The following is a 21,846-nucleotide window of genomic DNA, read 5'->3' as shown; positions in this document are numbered from 1 at the left end:
CAAACAGAAAAACGATGCATAGATATAATGAGATAGTTAATTTGGTAGAAGTGGAATGTGACAAATGAGGTTTTAGAATGGTTAAGAAGAACTGCAGGATGGTTGAACAAGAATGGTTACAACCCGATTTGATAGTTGAAATTGATTTAAAGAAGCATGTTGTGGATGTACTAGAATAGAGGAACAGGGGAGTTTGGAAGGGAAAAAACAGAGAAATATAGGAGATTAAGAGAGAATTTTAATCGATCCAAAAAGTTTCCATCATTTTCATTCTTCCTAAGGTAACAGTGAAGAGGTTAGAAAGACTATCAGTATTTGAAAGGAACACTTTAATTACAATGTCGATGATAGAGCTTAGATCGACGGTGAAAATAATGTGTGTGTGTGTGTGTGTGTTTTGTTACACTGAAAGGAAAAAGATAAAGGAAACTTTGTGAAGAAGACAAGTACTGAATTTTCAGAAAGAGGATGGCTTTGTCATTAGAGACATGAAATTTACAACAATACGCTGAAACACATTTAATTATTTTAAATAAAATGTCACTAACCTTCAGAGATTCTAAAATGTCAATTTTAATATAGTAATTACCACCCCTACTTCCCCTCCTCCTCCTTGTCGAATTTCTAAAAGCCCTTCTTTAGTGGTACCTTATGTCACAAATACTGTGCCCTGTTCAAATTTCGAATTTCCAGCTTAAGTGATTTGTCTTGGGCGTTGATCAGTCACTCACTCACTCAGAACTATTTATTTTATAAAGACTATTATGAAGCTTATACATATTATAGTAGTCAGTAATTGCTGAATAAAGTAGAAAGGAGCGACCGTGAGAATGCGTACTAAAGTTTATAGATATATGCATGAGATTCATTTATATATTTTGTGAGCTATACGATTTAACTCTATTAATATTGGACAAGCACATTTACAAATACAGAACGTAAAATGCATCAAAGATATTACGCAACCATCTGTCACAACTGTCACAAGCAGGTCTTTTGCTCATACGTTGTAACATTGTTGATCTGGATAGAACCTGTTGAGATAGAAGCACCAGAGACTGATTAAATGGAATATTGAAATGCATTAATTAGTCAAATAAAAACATTCTACTGCATGAAGTACAGTTCTTATTAAGAATGGAGTAACTAGTCATTTGACACGTTTACAAGTCTCGTACAAGTCTCGTGTCATGTATTTTATGAAAAGTTTTCAATACGTTTCAAGAAAATGAACGTGTCATTTTGACTGAAGACAAAAATGTGTTCTGCAGATATGCAAGCGCGCAGGATTGTAGTTTAGTAGTAGAGTGGCAAGTGTTCTCCACCTAATAACTTCCATCAGTGATTATTTCAGGGAGTGATCTTGAAGAAAATTCAATCACCTCAGCGACAAATCTCAGTTTATGCTCAATAAGTTGGCAGCATTTTTTCAGTACTATTACTCCCCCGTGTACTGAAAGTCTCTCCTAAGAAAAATCTGGAATTACCATTGTCTTACATTTCCACAGCATTGTTTCAAATCATCATGGGAATCACCTGTGCACTCATGTCTATATAACTTGTCATTTTTCCTCTTTACGTTTCATAGTCGATTGGTTGTAATTCATCGCTTCGCTTCACTACCCAGGACCCCGTGTACGAAAGGCGCGAGGTAGTTACTAGACCAGTGGGGTGATCTTTACATGTTGGTATTGTGATGCCTGCGCAAATGTGTTCTATTTGACATCAACCATCAATGTACTATATAAACTATATCCTATTTACTGGGATAAATACGAATCCTGCCGTGATGTTGGTATTCCAGTTTAAAGAACAATGCTATTCAGATCATTTATCGGTTGTAGTAACGCCTTAGTCGTCGCCGATCTCGTTAATTGATCAATCCGTTAACATCTTCATGGGTAACGGTAGCCATCTTATGCCCTTTAAAATATATAACATTCCCTTGCTTCTATGCAACCTGCATAGTAGTAAAGAAATGTTGGTTGCCTATGATTAAAGGATATGTGGAAAGTGGTTATCCATATCCTATATCCAATATACGGAATCACGTGATTGTTTTTACTGTCTTAGCAGAGTTTATGTACTGTCTACGTAAAAATACCATAATTAGCATATTGCATCCTTCTTTTCCTTCCTCTTATTTATTTATTGTATTCCAATAGTGACATATTCTTAGCATAAATGAAGTTAGCTTTTCTAGTTTAGTATTCCTCGGATATCACCTTTAGGCTAAAGGAGGTAGATAATGAAGGTAAATAATTATGAAACAAATGAGTCTCATTTCACAGTGTGAAACTACAACAGGCTTTCAACTTATACGAATTCAGTACTCAAAGTAGTACATTTATAACTACTCGTTGCAGTAGATTAAGAAGATCAAAGGTAGAAAATCTGTTCCTCGGACGCTGAATTCATATCGAAAAACCATTGCTCGCTATTTCTTATTCTTTTTGTTCCATTGCGATAAAGGTTGAATTAGGAAATCGTTAGTTTGAATCATTTTCTGTTTGAATGGAGGGTTAAAAAAGGAAATAGAACATACTCTTGGGAAGCTGAACAGACGTAAAAAAAGTTTCTCGACATTTTAGATTTTGCTGTGCGGAAATCAGTTTTGAAACCGGAAGTACTAGTAAATTTGAACCACTTCCAGTTCCGGTAAACTGTTGTAAGTTGTGATCGTATGTTCTCTTGAGACCCTAAATCGATTGCAGAAAACTGCTTGTCACTATCTAATATCATTTTTGTTCTAGGGCAGTAAGTGTTGAAACCGAAAATAGTTAATTGGACCACTTCCAGTTGAATAGAGAGTTAACGGAGAAGATGGAATCCATTCTTAGAACGCAGAATCGATTGCAAAAAATCGCTTCTCGATCTCTCTTTCATTTTTGCTCTGATACCTGTCGATAGATAAACGGACATAGCCGTTCTATAAGACTTCCGATAGTTACATATAGCATAGTTTGGAAGTCTAATAATTGATGGAATAAAATATGGGAAGAAACGGAAGAACTACAAGAAAACCCACGAACACGATATTGTCCACCATAAACTCTCATGAGCCTCCTCTGCTGATCTAGTGGCTAACACGAGTGAGTGCTTTGGGTGCGTGTCCCCTGTTCCTGGTTGGAGTGCACAAATATATATATATATATATATATATATATATATTATTCGCTTTTATTAATCATCCGCCTCGTTAAGTCTAAAAAGACATAACTAGGACATTAAATTAAAATTTTTCATTTTTTTTTTTCATAAACTCTCATGCCCTGAGACCGAAGCAGGGATCTTTTAGACCAGAGGTGAGCACTTTACCATAGAGCCTCCGTACCCCCTATATAGTCCTAACAATGACGCAAATATTACTTAGAGTAAATTTATATTATAGTTATTGTTCCATTGAAAATCTCGAAATTGGAGTTTCATGGGCCTCTCGGAATGCAGTTTTTCAAAGTTCGGTCTGAAGACCTTTAGAGCCAACAAGGTGATTCCGGATATACTAATAGATCCTAGAGTTTCGGTTGTAAAGTATAATTTTCCCTATGTATAGGTCAATTTTTAGGGAGTTTCATTTACCAGCCAAAAGTATTTGATATACTTTATGTCTGTCCGTTCAAAAGACGAAAAATCTTAAGAACTACTTGAAGGGTCACCATCAATTTTAGAAACGATGTAAACGGTCAAAAGCTAGAAATAGAGCTTCTTGATAGAGGTGATCTTTTCAGTTGATCTGAAGTTATGCCCCCCTATGTATTCCCATAGATAGTTATAATTGATTCACGACTCCTTTGTGGTATGCAACCCAACTGTACCTGAAGGTCAGATTGGTTTCATACCATTCAGTAACTTTCAACCAATTCCCTTCACGTGGTGTGCATGCGACTGCTACTAATTATTTGTTTCATTTTGTGAAAGATTCGTAAATCGGTCTAATATGTTTGTTTATGAAGTTACAGATATAGGCCTAGTTGTGAAGTAACTAATAACGAAACAAAAGGAATTTTGAAAGTCAGCCTGGGTTGTATTTAAAGGTATCCAGGTGTTTGATTGATGGATCTGAGGAGTGTAGTCCTGTGAAAATTTATGATTGCCGGCCGCGGACTTCGAACTTGGCATATTTCGATTGGAAAGCAAGAATTGTAAACACTATCTATCACATGAATGGTCAGTTGGTGAAAGTCTTATGAAACACTAAAACATCTTTATTATTATCTGTATTATAATTTTGCAGCAAAATAAACGCTGAGCAAAAGTGTCTCGATTTGTCAACAGTTTTATTTTTCTTCTTTAAAAAATGAAAATGTGATAACTGTCTAAAGATAACTCTTTCACACACACAACTGATTAAAAATTGCCTATATAAGATAATGGCTATGAAATCAATCTTTACCATTCTAAGTACTCATTCAGCCGCGAATTCTTTCGTTCCTAATCCAATTGTCAATTTGAAATTCGGATTTTAACTCAGAGTACGAAACGCTTCTTGATGTTTTCAGTTAAATAAAAAAAATAGATGTGTTTTTGTTTTGTGTTTAATGGTACTTTGGTTCACCGAGTACTCGAGAGAAACAGTCACCACTAGATAAGAACAAATTCGCAATTCGTTGCTTTGTAGCTGTTGATGACGGACATGTTAGTGCATAAGGTTAAGCAAGCGAAAAGACCGATTGTTATGGCAGTGTCAGCCCTGTCAAGGTTCTTGTGCATCGCCAAGGGAAGGGAACAATAACTGACTGACTCTCTTGATTATCGAATATTAGCAATTCGTCTTTATAGTACAATGTTGTCCGGTGCCGGTGGTAAGTACTCTTTTCCTTTTCTTTAAGTTTTTAATGTCAAATTACTTAGTTATACACGTATCTTGATATTACTTTCCTCCAAATATAGCCTACCTGTGAAACTCGACCTCCTATTGTTACAGCACACGAACGGTGTTAGCAGCCTTTTAATTAGATGATACAATATATAACACTCATACACATTGATTTTCTAACTTGTAAGGCAATACCTAACCCAGTATTTCACACCTTTTTGGATCACTGCACCCTTCGTGTTCCATAACTTTTTTTTTAATGTGCCTGAAGTAAGAACGTCGACGTAATAAATTACATACATAAATGGAATACATATACATAAAAATAAGTGGGGCAGCGGGGACTCTGGTAGAGTGCTCACCACTTGAACGTGGAGTTTCTGGTTCTATCCCACCTGGAGCCAAGCGGACTTTCGAGTTGATATATATATATATATATAATATAAAACTCTGTGATAGAATAAAAAGTAATTAAAATGTGCGCTTCAAAAATGCATACGAGTTAAGACCAAACACATGTAATGTACATTTTAATATAAAATTGCATACATGTAAATCTACAAATAACTTACAATATTTGTATATCACCTCTGAAAATTTCATAGTCACAAATGTCACTTATTGTAGTGACAGTGACATGATTTTTACGTGTTCCATATGTCTGCCATCAGTATCAATACATTTTTTCAAATGTTCTACCATGTATCTTTGAATTTTTGTCAATATATGAGGACGCAAACTCGCTTTTGCAGTGATTACCTTCTTCCGAAAATGATCCAAATTTCAGATTTTCACAGCATATATCTTAGATGGCAGAATTCCCTATGATACAAAAGTCCATGCGGTTGAAATCAGACTACTTGCTGTACATTCTATAAGACACATTTCTAAATTCAGATTCTTGAAGTAGTAAGTATTATCCGAAGGAAATTTTCTTTTAACTTAAAAGCATAACACCTCTGCTTCTGGGCTTGTATAGCAAATTCCAAATTCTCATCAGGCATGCTAGATACATGGCAAATAAATCTTCTATTTTAAGATGAATACAACTTTTATTGTTTTTCTTGGATGGAACTGCTGAAATATTACCGAGCTAGATTTGAACTTTCGTTTGCATTAATACATTACCCCGAATTCTGTTCAGGTCGGATCAAGTTAATCTATTCGAATAATAATTAAGAATAAACAGGACATTAAAAAAAACTTTCAAAAAGAGCGCCCATGTTTGGATAAATTTCTAATTACGATTTTTATACCGATTTCAGGACGCGAAACTCATTGGAACTACTTTGAGTATATCCATCTGTGGGATCAAGGGAAAAGTGACCTCAAAATTGAGATATTCATATTTAGTTACCTATGTATATTGCGATTTTGAAGGACTCGGTGGCTCAGTGGTAGAGCGCTTACCTCTGGTGCGTGGGGTCCCTGGTTCGATCCCCCAGCCAAGTAAGTTTGTAGTGGACAACAGTTTCCATGGGTTTTCTCGGGTTACTGCCGTTTTCCTCCCACACCCTCATTCCACCAATTATGTCATCATTCACTTGCCTTAATCATCGTCTCCCTTAGCCTAAATGACATAATCGTGGGACGTTAAACTGAAAGATTTCATTTTTTTCACTATTTTGAGATTACATTTCTCGTGATCCATGAATAAATATATTTAAAGACAGTTTCATTAGATTCAGCATCTTTAAATTAGTATAAAAATCCCAATTAGAAATTTATCCAAGCGTGGGTATTTTTACCATTAGCATGGGCAGCAGCTCTTTCGTAGAATTAAAAATCTGTAATTAACTCAAGAATACAGAAAACGTTGTTGAAACTGAAGATTTTCATTGAAATAGGTGACCATGGAAAATCTTATTTTCGGAAGGAAGTGATTAAATAATCATTTTCTAAAATAGAACATATCCTCCTTACACCAACACGGAAATTACACTTGTAAATCAACTGCTTTAAGTGCTCAAATATTGTCATAAGTTAGGATTTGCTTTATATATTCTAGAGTCAAAGTCAAGGCTGTACCGTCTCCGAACTTAATTGAAACTCAAATACTGTGTTCGACGGCACGTTCTACGACACTTGACTTACTTGTTTGTATATATGTAACATAACGTGTAAATAGTAATAAAGAAACCTCTTTCAACGCTCGAAAATGAAAGCAATAAAAGACTTTTAATGTTGAGAATTTGTTTGCCGATTACGCAGCTACTGTGTTTCTACATACAGTAAAAATACTTATGTTGTTAAAATAGTAGGCTGTCAAAGAATAAGTAAAAGAATATTTCAGGTAATATGTCTACAAAAAGTATAGTGCTTTGAACAAGTAACACAATTTCAGAATAATGATTTTTTAGAGTTCTAACATAGTGTAGATAAGTTACTTTTAATTTATTACGATCATTCAGTACATTATTTTTGAGTAATGTGATTTTTGTGTTATGATGTAGGCCTACCTCGAGACCATTCTTCAGAAATTAAAGATGAGTGATTAAGCATGATTTTGATAGTGTTTCAAAACAAATCCTCCTTTGAAGTACTGATATGCCTTGTTATTATTCTTCCAGAGACATTTTCAATTTTACTTGACAGATATTCGTGGATACTTGAATGTGCTGTAAGATTCCTTATGAGGCTGGTTGATCTGGATTTTAGTATTCCTTCTGAACACAGAGGCTATATGACACACACAACTACACTTTAACGTGTCAATCAAATCTAGGTCTACTGCAGCAGTACGCTAACCTAGTGATTCTCAAACGATGTATCGCAGCACACTGGTGTGTCGCGAAATTTTAGAATTTAAAATTCATGAAGGATTTAATAATTAGTTAAAATCGAGACAGACGGTACAAGTCAACATTTTCAGCGGTAGCGATAATGTTCAGTGCTATATAGTCACTATAAAAACTAATTGGTTTCTATTATAATAGATATTAATAATAATAATAATAATAATAACAACAAACAAGTGTGTCGTGATGTCATGGACGTTCAGTAAAGTGTGTCGTGAAGGCAAAAAGGTTGAGAACCACTGCGCTAACCATATAGCTACGATGAAACTCTCTCGAGGCGTTCAGTGCAGTTTTATTTTATTTATTTATTTTAAATAAAACAGCACTTCATTGGAAGCAAAATTCATTGGAACCATGACAAGTGTATCCGAATCATGTATTCTCTCACTCGAGTTCATCGCTCTTGCATTAGAATAAGCGTAAGTTTAGTTCAAGGCACCATTGGTAACAAACATAGAACAAAACTATAAACCCGCTATATATAGTTCTAGCTTTATATAAGCTATCTATTTGTATGTCAGTAATTTTGGAAAGAATTCTCCATAGCAACAAACCAATTTTGTTCGGATTGAAATACCCCGAGCGCTTTATTAGTTTGTCACCAGAAATAGCAGCAAAGCGAACCAGACCAATAATAAATGAACTGATTAACAGGGAAAACTCCTTTTGCCCCTTTTGCTCCAGGGTCAAATAGTACGGAAGGCTATGTGACGTAAATTTAATGTTAGTGACGTCAAAAAACCTGATGAGCATGTGCGTGATGTTTCTTCAGTTAACAATTTCTTGATAATTGCCTCTGACTGATCAGTTAAGGAGAAACCAGATTTAGCTCGAGTTCAATCATTTATTTCTGTATTTCGCAGTGACCTCAAGCCTATTTGATGTAATTTTATTACCTAACAATTTTACAATAAAAATGATTCGGTGTAAAAACAACGTTTATTCACACTACAATTATAACACTTAAGGAAAAAAGCTTTTAAATTGCATAGGGGAAACCCTTGCCTTTGTACGTGGAAAACTAATTGTTAAATACTACTTTATATTGCAAAAAATGTGTTTTTCACAGTTTTCCGTTTTCCATAAATGGATTTTCCCATGCTAATTATGTTTATTTCAAATAACTTGAAATTTTGTCCATCCTCAGTTGTAGGGAGGGGCAACAACGTTGCAATTTCTTCTAAACTGTTCGCACTTCCGCTGAAATGAAATTAAACTTTATTTTTACATCTCACCTGTATGCTCTGTGGACGAAAAAAGACGCATGATAAATCATTATTCAAGACTTAATGACGTAAATATCACTAGAAAATGACCATGAGCACAACTAGTGCTTAGATTTAGAATCAAATGTTTAGTATGTAAAATTTATAATGGTTTAGCAGGGTATTTTAATAGGTATTGTGTTATAAATAAATTTGATAACATTCGTCTATAATCTTATTCAAAAAGTCTGCCACCATAACCTTCCACTGCATATTAACGAAAGAAACTTGAGTGAACGGCTATGAGTCAGGAAACACTGAGGCACATTCTATAAACAAAAAGTTAAAAAGCTAGTAGAGCTGTTCTATTTATAGACCCCTGTATCTTTATAGGATTAATCATGACTGAGAGATACAAAATTAAATAAAGGAAAAAGTATGAAGTTGAAAAATATTTATGAAGCAACAAAATTCTTGTAGAATAAAATCCAGAATTACAGAAACTCCAAAGTATATTAATATTATGATTGAATAGAATAATACACAGTAATATTCCAAAAATAACGCTAACATTACAGCTTCTAACATGCTTTGAATCATCCACTATTATTCCACATCTTCTTCCCATTTGTGAAATATTCGTAAAGGTATTTTGGCACAGGCCAATATTAGCAATAAAGAGTACAAAAAGTAGAGTTATTTACAGAACATTCCGTACCATGTGGATTGGTACAACTTGACCATCTTATGTGCTTCTGTCGACACACAATCACGTTACAAAGTAACGGTTCATATAGAGATGGCCAAATCCGGAATTTTTAATATCCGGATTTCGAATAGTAAAATCGGAGAAATGTGGATTTCGAGGAAAAGGTATTTTGTAAACAATTCGTATGTAAAATCATAGTTACTTTTCAATGTAACTGGACGAAAGACAACGGAGAACACTACTTGTACAAACAGAGATCAACGAAGAGATTTCAGAAGAGCACATAAAACCAGCAGCATTCCCACGACTCGATCCAATACAAGTTTGCTTCTATAAAGCCGTTTGGGAAATTTTAAATAATTACTTATCTTATCAAAAATTCTTATGTGGCTGATTCTGTGTAGGTCATTCCATTTTAATATATTCTAATTTCAAGGTGTAGAGGATGTTACAGTTTACGTTACTACATGTCAGAGGGGAATTCTAACTTATGCTCAATGATGCTGAGTGATATCTTTATTCAACTGGAAATATTACAAATTCAGCATCTTCGTAATCCTGAAACACATTTGCTCTTTCTTTGATTCATACTCTAAGAAAAATCTGTTATCCGGACAGCGGTATATTGTACAAATATAGGGAATCCTTATATTTACTACGAAAAGCTATAAGGAGCATACACTATCCATATTCTACATACGTACTAGCCTTTTACCGCTTGAATGTTATATCATGCTGCTGAAGGATGTCTGACATCTAATAGTCTTCCACAAATTGCATACGTATACATATGTTACACACGTCAGCTATACGTATGTGAGATCCTGACCACCTATATAGAGTTCTGTCTTTCATACGGAGAGTACGTTTATTCGGAACACTTATACGGAAGGTACTACGAAACATAAGTTTTCAGTTATACCTTTGCTGCAGGATGTTAGATATGGTTGTATGTTAAGTCCAAAAACTACAGGGTTCACACATGTAACCTACGAATTTACGTACGCAACATAAGTTTTATTTTAGCGCATTGCTCGCTGAATTACATTATAAACATAATTTTGAATCGAATAATCAACAAACACTGTCTTAACCACCTCACTATTGTCCTGTCTGGCAGGAATTCACACTTTTTTGAATTTACTTGCCCAAATTTGACAAAGTAAATGTTATAGTTGCAATAAAAGTTCCTCGGAGTAATCGCGCTAAGAAACACAACTATGCCCTGCTTCCGATTAAGTACCTATTTACTATAGAGTAACAGCTCAATTTAGCGTGGAGAAACTCGTCCCACACTGAGAAAAGAATGTATGGTGTACGTAAAATCGTATGTTACATTTGTAAATCCTGTAGTTTTTGGACTTAACGTACAGCAAACGTATAACTGAAGAGGCATGTTTTATAATACTTTCTGTATGTGCTTCATCTGTGCATACTTTTGCGTATGAAACAATATGGACGGTCAGGATCTCACATACAAATGGACGTATATAGCTGAGGAATGTAACATAAGTATATGCATGTGATATTCTATACGGAAAACTGTTAGATGTCAGACATCATGCAACGGCATGATGTAACATCTAAGGACAGTGCCTACGGAGCATATGTTATCCGTATACTGATTTCTGTAGTAAGCAAGAGGATTCCGTATATTTGCACAATATACCGTTGTCCGGAGGACGGATTTTTCTCAGTGCATGAGTATTAAATTCCACTTTACCCTCGTAATACTAAATCTGAGAGCAGATTTGATTAGGATTGTTTTGTATTATATTTCCTTTCTTTTTCTTTTTCTTCTTCTTTTTTTTGAGTTCCGTCATTTTTTTCTATTAACCCTTTAATCCCTTTCCACCTTTGTCCTTAAATTTCGGGGGGACATGTCCTTCCCGCCCTCCCCTCCTTGGTTGCGTTCCTGACAGAAAAATGCGGGCTTCTTATATAAGCGTGAGATTGAAGGAAACTCAATTTATGTATTTATACGTATATCCAGTGGTCGAAGTGAGACGGTATGCGGTGATATACCATACCGCCTCTGGTTTTTCAGTAATGAGGACATACCATCTCTGGCTTTTCAGTGATCAAGACAATATTTAAATAGCTGGTATGTTCAGTCAAAATCATAATGAAACACCTATGCTTTTTTTCCCACTTCGAACACTGCGTATATACTGCGAACACTGCGTGTATAATATTTTCAGTGGCAAGTCAAATCAACATATACTACCACCTTCTTTGTTTTCTTCGAACGCTGGTATGCCCTGATAATTAATAAAGAAACACGTTGCTGTGCGTAAAGTAACATCCTAACATTTTCTTTTTCTAAGGAAAATGACAGATGGGTTCTTTCTGTTATGCAACGTGCTTGAGAAGCAATGTTATCATATACCCATGTAAAATTGCTTAAATGCACGTGCTACTTGTAGTGCTAAGCAGATCGGTTAAGTATTTAAAATAGTATTCAAGATAAATAGTATTAATGTACGGAATGTTCTCTGGTATTCTTTCTAAGACGACGACGACTGTGTCCAAAGATGACATACCAATCGATAGATCGTATAGGTCTGAACAAAATGATATGCGTAAACGTAAAATTCCCATGCATAATTCTTCAGAAAATAGAGAAAAATTAATTTCTTTGTAAATCGAAAAATTGATGATGTATTATAATCACACCACCGATTTAGGAGAAACCAATTAATCTTTTCAATTATGACACCAACAGGACGACAGCGCACAGTATGGGTCAATGAGATACAGCTTAAAATTAGGATTTAATCTTTTATTTAATATTGTCCAAAAGTAAGACATATCAATCTATAAATCACATCGAGCTGAAGAAAATTATTTAATTAACGGTAAATTCTGATACGTAGTTCTTCAGAATCGATAGAGATTGATAATCGAATATCAATTTTATGCAGTTCATTGCCAGTCTATTGCAGTTGGTAGTTGTTGCTCTGCTGGAATAGTTTATCCGTTGGGTATTGTATGTGAAAAATATTCGTTATTAAGTAGCAATCTATTCTGTTAGATTTCTCCTAACATTGACGCACCTACTAATTCTAATTGAAAGAAAATTATTTCGAAATCGCTTATTCACTTTTTTTTTTTTAATTATTTCTGTTCACAAACATAGTTATTCGTTGATGTATGTGCAACGTGAATACATCAGAGTGTACAATAGAATTCTCAAAACTCGATTTGTGCAGTATTGTGTTGTAAAACAGGGTGCGCGTGAAAACATCTGAGAACTCGATCAGTACTTTAACTAACTCTATGGCCTATGGAACCCGGAGGTTCAATGCCGAATTCACAAAAGCTCTTCATCGACTCTTATTCTTAGCCAACTGGATCCAGTTTCTACTTTGTATTTCTATTTCTGCGGGATCCATCTCAATATTGTCCTCCCATCTGCGCCTACGTCTTCCTAATGGTCGTTTTCCGATTAGACTTCCAGTTAAAACTTTTTAAAGCGTTTCTATTTTCTTCCATTTTGGCTACATGGCCTACCCATCTGTGCCTCCCAGATATGATGGCTTTAACAATGTTTAGTAAAGAGTATGATAAACGTATAAATTACGTAGTTCCTCGTTATCAAGTTTCCGCCATTTCCCATTCCCGTTCCTCTTGGGTCCGAATATTCGTCTGAAAATCTTGTTCTTAAATATCTTCAGTCTACGTTCTTCCCTCAAAGTAAGCGAACATGTTTCGCAACCATACACAACAGACATGATTATCGATTTATATATTTTAAGCTTCAAATTACTCGACAGGTTTCGCGACGACAAGAGATTTTGAACTGAATAATAACACGAATTCCCTGCTTTTAGTTGACATTTAATTTAAGCGGAATATTGTTTTGGTCTGAAAATATTGATCCTAGATATCAATAGTTTTAAATTAAATTATTTTTTGCTATTTTTTGAAAATACTTGAAACATGTGAGTGAACTTTGGAAATCAAGCTACAACTTTTGATATTTTTTACACTACTTTTTAATTTTTAATTCTGCTGGGACAAGATAGATAACAACGGCTCGCATAGCTGCTATTCCTGACAATTCGCAATTGAAATAATTACCTTTGGCAATAATTTAAATGGTTTCCAATTGTCTTACAGTACTGTATCAACATCAATAATTTTATGTTGTCTTACAATACTGTATCAACATCAATAATTTTATGGTACTATACGGTATCGATCTCGTATTTACATGCGTCAAAAATAATCAGAAGATGGAGTCAATAAATAAAGTAGCTCTGCAAATACAATTTGTGGCGTGTCATATCAGTTATCGAACTATTTCTTATCACGAGGATTAAAGCTTTTTATACAGTGATTTGGCCAGGAAGGGTACGGAAAAAGTTAGTTTCCGACCATGCCACACCAAAGTAGCGAAAGCTTATCTCTATTCTTTTATTGAGCTTATTTTTAGAAGCATCATTTTTGTTATTCTCTAAACAGAAATGTTTGTAGAAGATAAGAAAGACTCTTACTTTTAACAGAGCTCTTATTTTATGAATGGAAGTGCCTCACTCATTAATTCAGTGGTTCCACTATGTTACTTTCTACCTGAGTGAGGTCTTACGTTAACCTATATCTTTATCCAACGTGAATAAGAACTTGTTTCCAAATTTCTAAAACGCAATTGAGTGTAACTTTGTTTCAACTCTTTCTAATGAGGTTATTTCTTTTCTTTTTTCCATTTCCTTTTCTTTTTTGAAAACTTATTCGAAAACTTTTTTTCAGTGTACGATCTTGATTACATCATATACAGCAAAATCCCGATTATCCGAGCTAATGTGGACCGGATCTAACTCGGATAAGCAAAAACTCAGTTATCACGGATGGATGCATACAAAATTTTCTGCAGTATTTATTATTGTTGTTTATTGATTATTTCTCTTTATTAGATTGTTTGTTATTACTGTATTTATTATTTTTATTCGGCATACAGTACAGTACATACATAAGCACATAAGGCATTAACCATAATACAGTAAACAAAATGCAGTTTTGATATTAATTCGTACATAAGTAAAACGCAATATAAACAAGGTATTGTTTCAGCATACAATTAAGAAAAAAAGTCTTTCATAGTTTTCTTCATTAAGCTGGCTCGTTTTTTGGCCGCTGTATTGCGCAGCCGTCGCAATACCATAATGTCAGCTGATGTCCTGTCGCCTTGTTTTTTGACGCAGGGCAATGCCTTCTCAATTGCCAACAAACCATCCGTGTGACTGATTCTTTCAACATTTACCATTTCATTGTCCTCTTCGTCATCCGAGCTGTTATCTTGTGGACTAAATTTACAATGGCCTCATCAGACAGTTCATACTGTTCATCATCTCGCATCAAATCACTCCCATCTTCGTTTGTTACTGTCTGTAACCTGTTTGAGATCTACTAATTTTACATCATTTGATGATTCTTGAGTTTGTGCCATCCTTGTGCTATTATTTGGCGTATTTTCTCAACTTTTCAGGATGGTAGATTCTTTCACATCGTAGCAAGATTTTGCCAGCCAGTGAATGACATCTTTTAGATTAATCTCTTACAGGATTTCGACAACTGTTTTGTTATTTTCTAGATCTTCCAATAAGTGTTTCAAAAGTCTGTGCCCGTAGGTTTCTTTTAGGTTTCCTAAATTCCCTTGATTCCTAGCTTGAATCAAGGACGTTATGCTTGGGAGCGAGAAAATGGCCCAAATTTCTCCACTTATCAACTGACATTCATCGGGGCAAATTGGAGAATTGTCCAAAATTAAGACCACCCTGTGGGGTAGATTATTTCCATTAGAAACCTTTTTAACACGTGGCACACTCTTCGTGGAACCATCACTAAAAATTGTTGAATCCCAAAACGCACTTTTTTGGTGTCTATACTTGATAGGAAGATTTTCGACATTCATGTTTATAAAAGCTCTTGTTTTATTTTCCCCCATCAGTAAAAGTTCAAGTTTATTACCATCAGGTCTGTTTTCACATGCCAAAACAGTCACCTTTTCTTTACTGCTTTTATAACCGGGAGGCGAATAGTGTCTTTTTGAGCAACATTTTAAAATTCAGTCCTGTTTCAGCACAATTATAAATTTGTGGGGGGCACAGGTCGTTTTCTTGAAACATAAATCATCACATTACACCTTCGGTTACATCTGGCAACACTGTGTGGTTCTTAGTGTACTTCAATCGTTGCTTCCTAGTTTAAAAATATATGCATGAACAAGGATTCCTTTTGGTATAACCATTATTTGTGTATCACTTCAGGTTCAAAAGTTCTACTACTCAAAACTCCGGGTTGCATTGTATATTGGACACCCTGTAGTATGCCTCTCGTGACTCGTATCTGGATGTAGTATGAATAAATATTGTTTGGATTTCTAATTCAAAATTCAGAACTAAATATCTAATTTTATTATAATTTTCAATTACCCTAAACTCCTCGGAGTCTCAGCAAGCGGAAAGATATGCCCAGTTAGATGTATTTCTGTTGAGTAATGTGTGGCTAGCACATTACTTTTCATAACTGTTATTTCTGGCCTTCTTGATCAAAGTTGATCACGCGGCTGTGATCCCATTTCTAAGCTAGTGGAAGGAAACATGCAAGTCAACGGTTTCAAACATTATAGAATCCTGTAGTATTTCAAACAAAGCTTTTTCTTCCTGCGAAACTGAAATTCTGATCATAAATTTAAATTAAATTCAGCTAATAATGTTATAATTATGTAATATGATAATTATTTTGTGCCGAGGATTTCTGCGAGTAAACCTTTTCCCTCTAAATACATTAGAAACTGTTTCTTACAAATATAGAATTAACATATTTCAATAATAAACATTTATAATTTTCTTTGCAGACATGTCAGGAGGACAAGAGGAGGGAGATGAGGTTCCAGAAAGTGCTACATCACTCAACGAAACAAGTAAGTGATATTTTCATTTCCACATATGTGAACATAAATATAAAATATTTAACAAGGGCCGCGGTGGCTCAGTGGTAGAGCGTTCACCTCTGGTGCTTGGGGTCCCGGGTTCGATCCCAGCCCCCGCCAAGTGAACTTTGTGGTGGACAAACACCGTATGCGTGGGTTTTCTTGGGGTTCTCCCATTTTCTCCCACTTTCTTCATTCCACCATTTCTTTCATTACTCATCATCACCGTCTCCTTTAGCCTAACCGACATAACTATGGGACGTAAAACTCAAAGATTTCATTTCAAAAGATAAAATATTTAACATTTTATGATATATCCAATAAATATATGGATGTTCATGGTATTTCCATGCTTCATTGTTTCCTAGAACATTGAGTTGCGTAAGGCGATTTAAAGTCAACTGCCGACTGGTTGAGTTGCTTCCTCTTTGCTTTTAACATAGAATAAATGAACCTAGCCTATTCTTGGAAGATGGTGTTATATGCAAATAAAGATTATGGGAGCCTATGCCTTTATTTTTCGGGTTGACCCGCAAAATATGTAGTTGGAGAGGACTAACTTAAGAAAAAGTGAACTCCCGAAAAGAAGGAACGATGATCTTGACTACACATCATTCCTCATTCTGGATGTCATGGCCCTTCGTAAGCATCAGGGGATTCAGAATTATAATGATAAAGTAATTACTACCTATAACAAAGAAAAAATGGTACATCACCAAAAAGACTTATAATCCGGTTAACTACATAATAAACTAGAAGTGTACTGCTAGGACTGAAGTCTCTACAGCTTAAAAAAATGTTTGCAAACTAAAATCAAATGTAAGGTCATCTCGAATTTATTATATACTACGTATCTATTAAGTTACTGTATTTATTTTATGTAGTGTCTGTTGCTGTTTACATGGTGTTATTGGGTGTGAAGGGAGTGTTGAAAGGGCAGACGTTGAGTTCTTTTCTTCATTACTTTACAGGATTGTCAGAAAATAAGACGAGTAGAAATCAATATACATAATTCACTTCTCGGTTTATTTCGCTATTGTATAGATTATTGAAGAGGCCAGGAAAACTTCCATGTAAAGTAATTCTATCTGATACTTGAAAAAATATACATAAAGTGTTGAAGTCTGAAGCGAAAGAAACCTACATTGTAGATGCTCTAATGCTAATCCTTTTAAAAACAATTTTCGTATAAGACAATAAAGTTAGCAGTCATCAGGATGGTTTAATCTTAGATCCCATGATAAATACTTTTACATATTCACACAAAACGGCTTCAATTTTGTATACGACTAGGGATGGTATCGAGACCAAATGAAAAGAGACTTTAATATAGTATCGGTCTCGCCTCGGCTCATAGTGTTCTCGGTTTAGTCTCGAGTCGAAAATCATCGTATTATTCTCGGTATTTTCCTGATGAGCATATACTTGTCTCGATCAATGTATAATTATCTCGGTCTCGACGACCAAGTCTCTATCTCGTCTCAATAGTCTTAAACAAATTGTGTGAATTTAAAAATATATACATTATATCACAGACAGCACAATATTTCTTCTATTTATTTCTTTAGGTCATTCTTCACTATAGAACTACATATTTAAGGCCGAATACTCCTTCGTAGCTTAGTTGCTAATTGTCGTGCTTTCTGTGCATGTATGTATTCAGCTGTTCAAGCCCTGTTAGGTGCATTAAACCTTCGATGAAACCCAAGATTTAAGCAATAGATTTTGTACAATTTATCCTCGGTATCGAGAAGAAACATTAAACTCTAATCGATCAACTCCATTACTTTACATTAGTTTATGGTTTACTGGCTCCCGCACATGCTTTTAGTGTACGGGGAACCGGATTCGATTCCCGGTGAGAGCGCATTGAAATATTTTAACATTACTGTGGTTCAGAGTTCATCTTAAACTATAGGATACGTCTCTTGACAGTCTCAGTGCTGAAAGGGATACTACATTCCAGTCCAACCACCAAACAATTTCCATTACTTTACATCTTGATACGTCTAGCTAATTCTCTGGCTTAATTTGATGATTTCCTCTTCCTATGATCTTATCTTTCTGTGCTGAAATTCCTATTCCTACTCTCTTCCAATCTTAACATTTTATCCTCAGTTTCATAACAAAGTTGGTATATACTATTATTTAAGCAAGAAGTTGTTGTAAAACAAGACATTTTTAAACATGTCTTTCCCAGGAGAATTTTTATGCCGCGTGGAAAAATAAAGTTAAAATCTTTGTTTGCTTGACAAAATTAAGTTTCTGCACATTTTGGCAAAATGGTCTTTGAGTCATTTAAATGAGTGCAAATATAATAAAATATATTGAATCCCGATCCTAAATTATGTTCTCCTTAAATTATTTTCTATGTAGCTAGGCACCAAGTGATCAGTGGTGACATGCACCCATCTTTCTCCCTTATATGCACCTATGTCTGTGACCATACAAGGACATTAATGCCACTGTCATACATATAACATGCAATGAATTTTGAGCTAAAAATGTAATTTCTGTCAGTAATTGATACGAGATCGAAACTGGGCTTGGACTCGTCTCGATACCGTCTCAAAATACAAGTATCTGTCTTGGTATCACCTCGAAATTTCGAGACGAGACGAAACAGTCTCGGTCTCACTACCATTCTTGACGTCACTTATATACAACGAAAAGCTTCGCAATCTTGCCGTCTGCACAAATATGTCAGACTGGTAATAAATATATATATCAGGTGTATTGACTTCCAGTTTTAATCTACCACTTTTTCTTAACCATTTTTTCCTTCTTTTTATCTGAAACAAAAAGTATTTCGAAACTTTGTTCCAATTTAGATCTTCACACAATCAGATAACAGGAGTTTTCTTTGTGCGACATATTTAGCGAAAAGTGTTGTGTATGTGTACATACAGTATATATATATATATTCTCCTTTGAGACAACTTGGTCTATTCTAGGCTAAGATTTTGAAATCACTAGCATTAATATAGAAATATCGTGTTTGTATTATTTTCCTTCGTTTGTGGTAAAAATAGTTATTTCCTCGTTTGTGTTTAGTATGAGATTTACTATGACTTTAAAATACTGTTTCTTTGAAGTAGTATGTTTTTATATCTTATCTTTTCTTCCGTCACAATGGGACTTCCAAAACACAAAGAAATGAATACAAAATGATTTATTGTACTTTAGCGTCGTATTAAGTCGGTTTTCCTGGTTATACAATTCCAAAGAAATGTGAAAACCTTAGATTGTTTCATGTGCTTTCTTTCAATATTATTTAATTTGTTCAATGAATACACTATAATTAACGAACCAACGAGAAACTATATTTTACTTGTATTTGAAAGACCTATATTCATGACCTGTAGTCATTATATACTTGTGGACAGTTTTCCGAAATCATGTCAGGTTACTTGAAATAAAATTTTAACGTTCCACGCTTATACCGTGTAGGCTAAAAGAGACGGTGACGATGAGACTGAATGAAATGGTGGAATGAATAAAGTGGGAGGAAACGGGGGAACACAGAGAAAACTCACGCACACGGTGTTTGTTTTCACTACGAAGCCTACTTGATGCGAGCTGGGATCAAACCAGGTATCCCACGCGTCAGAGATGCACGCTCTATCACTGAGTCACTGCGACCATTCCAGGTTAATTGAAATATTATGTTTTCGGTACAGTTCTTTCCTATATGTGATGCATCTCAATAGAGTCCTCAAGCTTAGAGCAAAGATGATGCTTACACCAAATTACAGAATTCAGAGTTGAACAAAATGTTCAAGTATATTCTCATGCGTAGTTTTCAAGAAAATTGAAAAACTAAACTATTTTTCTAGACAAAAAAAGTTGATGCTGTACGATAACCACGCCTCTGTTGAAATGAAACTGATACTGAAGCATATACTCATCAAGTTTCATTAGATTCCCAAACTGTTAATGCGTGTGTCTGAAATCTTATAGAACAGCTATGTATTCTGTCTTTCTCAGAGGTGGATCTAGGAGGAGGTAAAACTGGGGTGTGGGGAAGACAGAACCCAGACTATGGTAGGTATATCTTGAGTTTAGTATAAATTTTCAAAATATACAAATAATAGCTTAAATTATTTTTGTCACTCGAAAAACTGGGGGGAGGGGGGCTAGGCCCCCAACCTCAGACTAGATCTGCTACTGGTCTGTCTGTCTGTCTATTGAAAAGTATCAGAGCAAAAACGGTAAGAATATCGAGAATCTTTTTTTTTTTTTTCCGACATCGATTCAGCGTTCCAAGAATAGCAATGTAGAACGAAAACTAACAGATAGGGACAAGCGTGTTGCAAACAATTCAGCATTTCAAGACAATATATCATGACTGCCCGCAACGCTCTATCAAAACCGAAAGTGGTTAAAATGTACTATTTCCGGTTTCGGTACTGATTTCCATGGCGGTATTTTAAAAAACGTAGAAGATATCGAAGCGGTTTTGCGCAATCGATTCAGCGTCTCAAAAGTGGATTCTATCTTCTTCCTTAACTCTCTCTTCAAACTGGAAGTGGTAGTAACCAACCGTTTCCAATTTCAACGTTGGTCATCATAGAACAAAAACGTACTACATAGAGAGAAGAGTTTTTGGAATCGATTCAGCGTCTGAAGGGAATATAGCACCACCAGCCGTACAATCTACAAACATCAGAATTGGTTGAAATTTACTAGTAATTTACCTGTATTAGTCTCAAATTCATCATATTCACCATTTGACACTCAAACTATCATTAATCAAAGTCTCAAGGTATTGTTTAGTATCATGAATACAAATAAAAAAGAATATACTTAAAAAATACATATACGTATCTATGACATGTGGTATTATTTTGTTCCAACTTAACGTCTTTAATGTCCGTATCGTGTTTTGTTTTTTAGCCCCTTAATTTACATGGGGAGCTATTTTTCTGTTTTCTCTGAAGCTGGAATTTTAATTGTTTGCTTTTCTGATTTATTCTTCAAATATATATAAATGGCCCTTACCTATTAAGTTTTGTTACATATAATTTTAAGGTTTAATAATTAACTTTAAGGAATACAAAATTGTATACTATAAAACGCAAATCCTCTTGAAATAACAATCGCCATTTAACAAGATTTGAGAGAGCAGTAAATTTACATGAAAATTTTAGTTCATTTGAAAGAAAACAGAAAAATTATTATCCATGTAAATTAATGGGATAAAAATCAAATATAGTGAAAGTGCCTAACACTGTCGAAGTTGTTCTTGGAACAAAAATATTGAGTTAGTGACCATATGACAAATTTAACTGGAAAAGTCTGCGAGTGGATATCAGAAAACTGAGAAACAGGAACTCATATTTGAACAAAGAACATTAATCTCTCTAGACAAATAACTCGAATCA

At 34.8% G+C, this 21,846-nt stretch overlaps 1 protein-coding gene across 3 annotated transcripts in view; it reads left to right on the top strand.

Annotated features, from left to right (window-relative positions):
- LOC145693276 (uncharacterized) overlaps nucleotides 1-21,846 on the top strand; it is a 283,940-nt gene that overhangs the window by 158,372 nt on the left and 103,722 nt on the right. For 2 of the 3 annotated variants that reach the window (XM_081769141.1, XM_081769125.1), the window contains exon 2: nucleotides 16,388-16,453. In XM_081769141.1, the coding sequence (XP_081625267.1) occupies nucleotides 16,388-16,453 (66 nt within the window). Of the gene's footprint in view, nucleotides 1-4,768; nucleotides 4,803-16,387; nucleotides 16,454-21,846 lie in introns of those variants that run through there. The other variant, XM_081769132.1, reaches the window with a different exon arrangement.

This window comes from Thermobia domestica, chromosome 1 (genome assembly GCF_964235325.1).
Source record: "Thermobia domestica chromosome 1, izTheDome1.hap1.1, whole genome shotgun sequence".
In the NCBI taxonomy this organism is placed as follows: domain Eukaryota; kingdom Metazoa; phylum Arthropoda; class Insecta; order Zygentoma; family Lepismatidae; genus Thermobia; species Thermobia domestica.
This window is presented reverse-complemented; position numbering and strand designations above follow the sequence as displayed.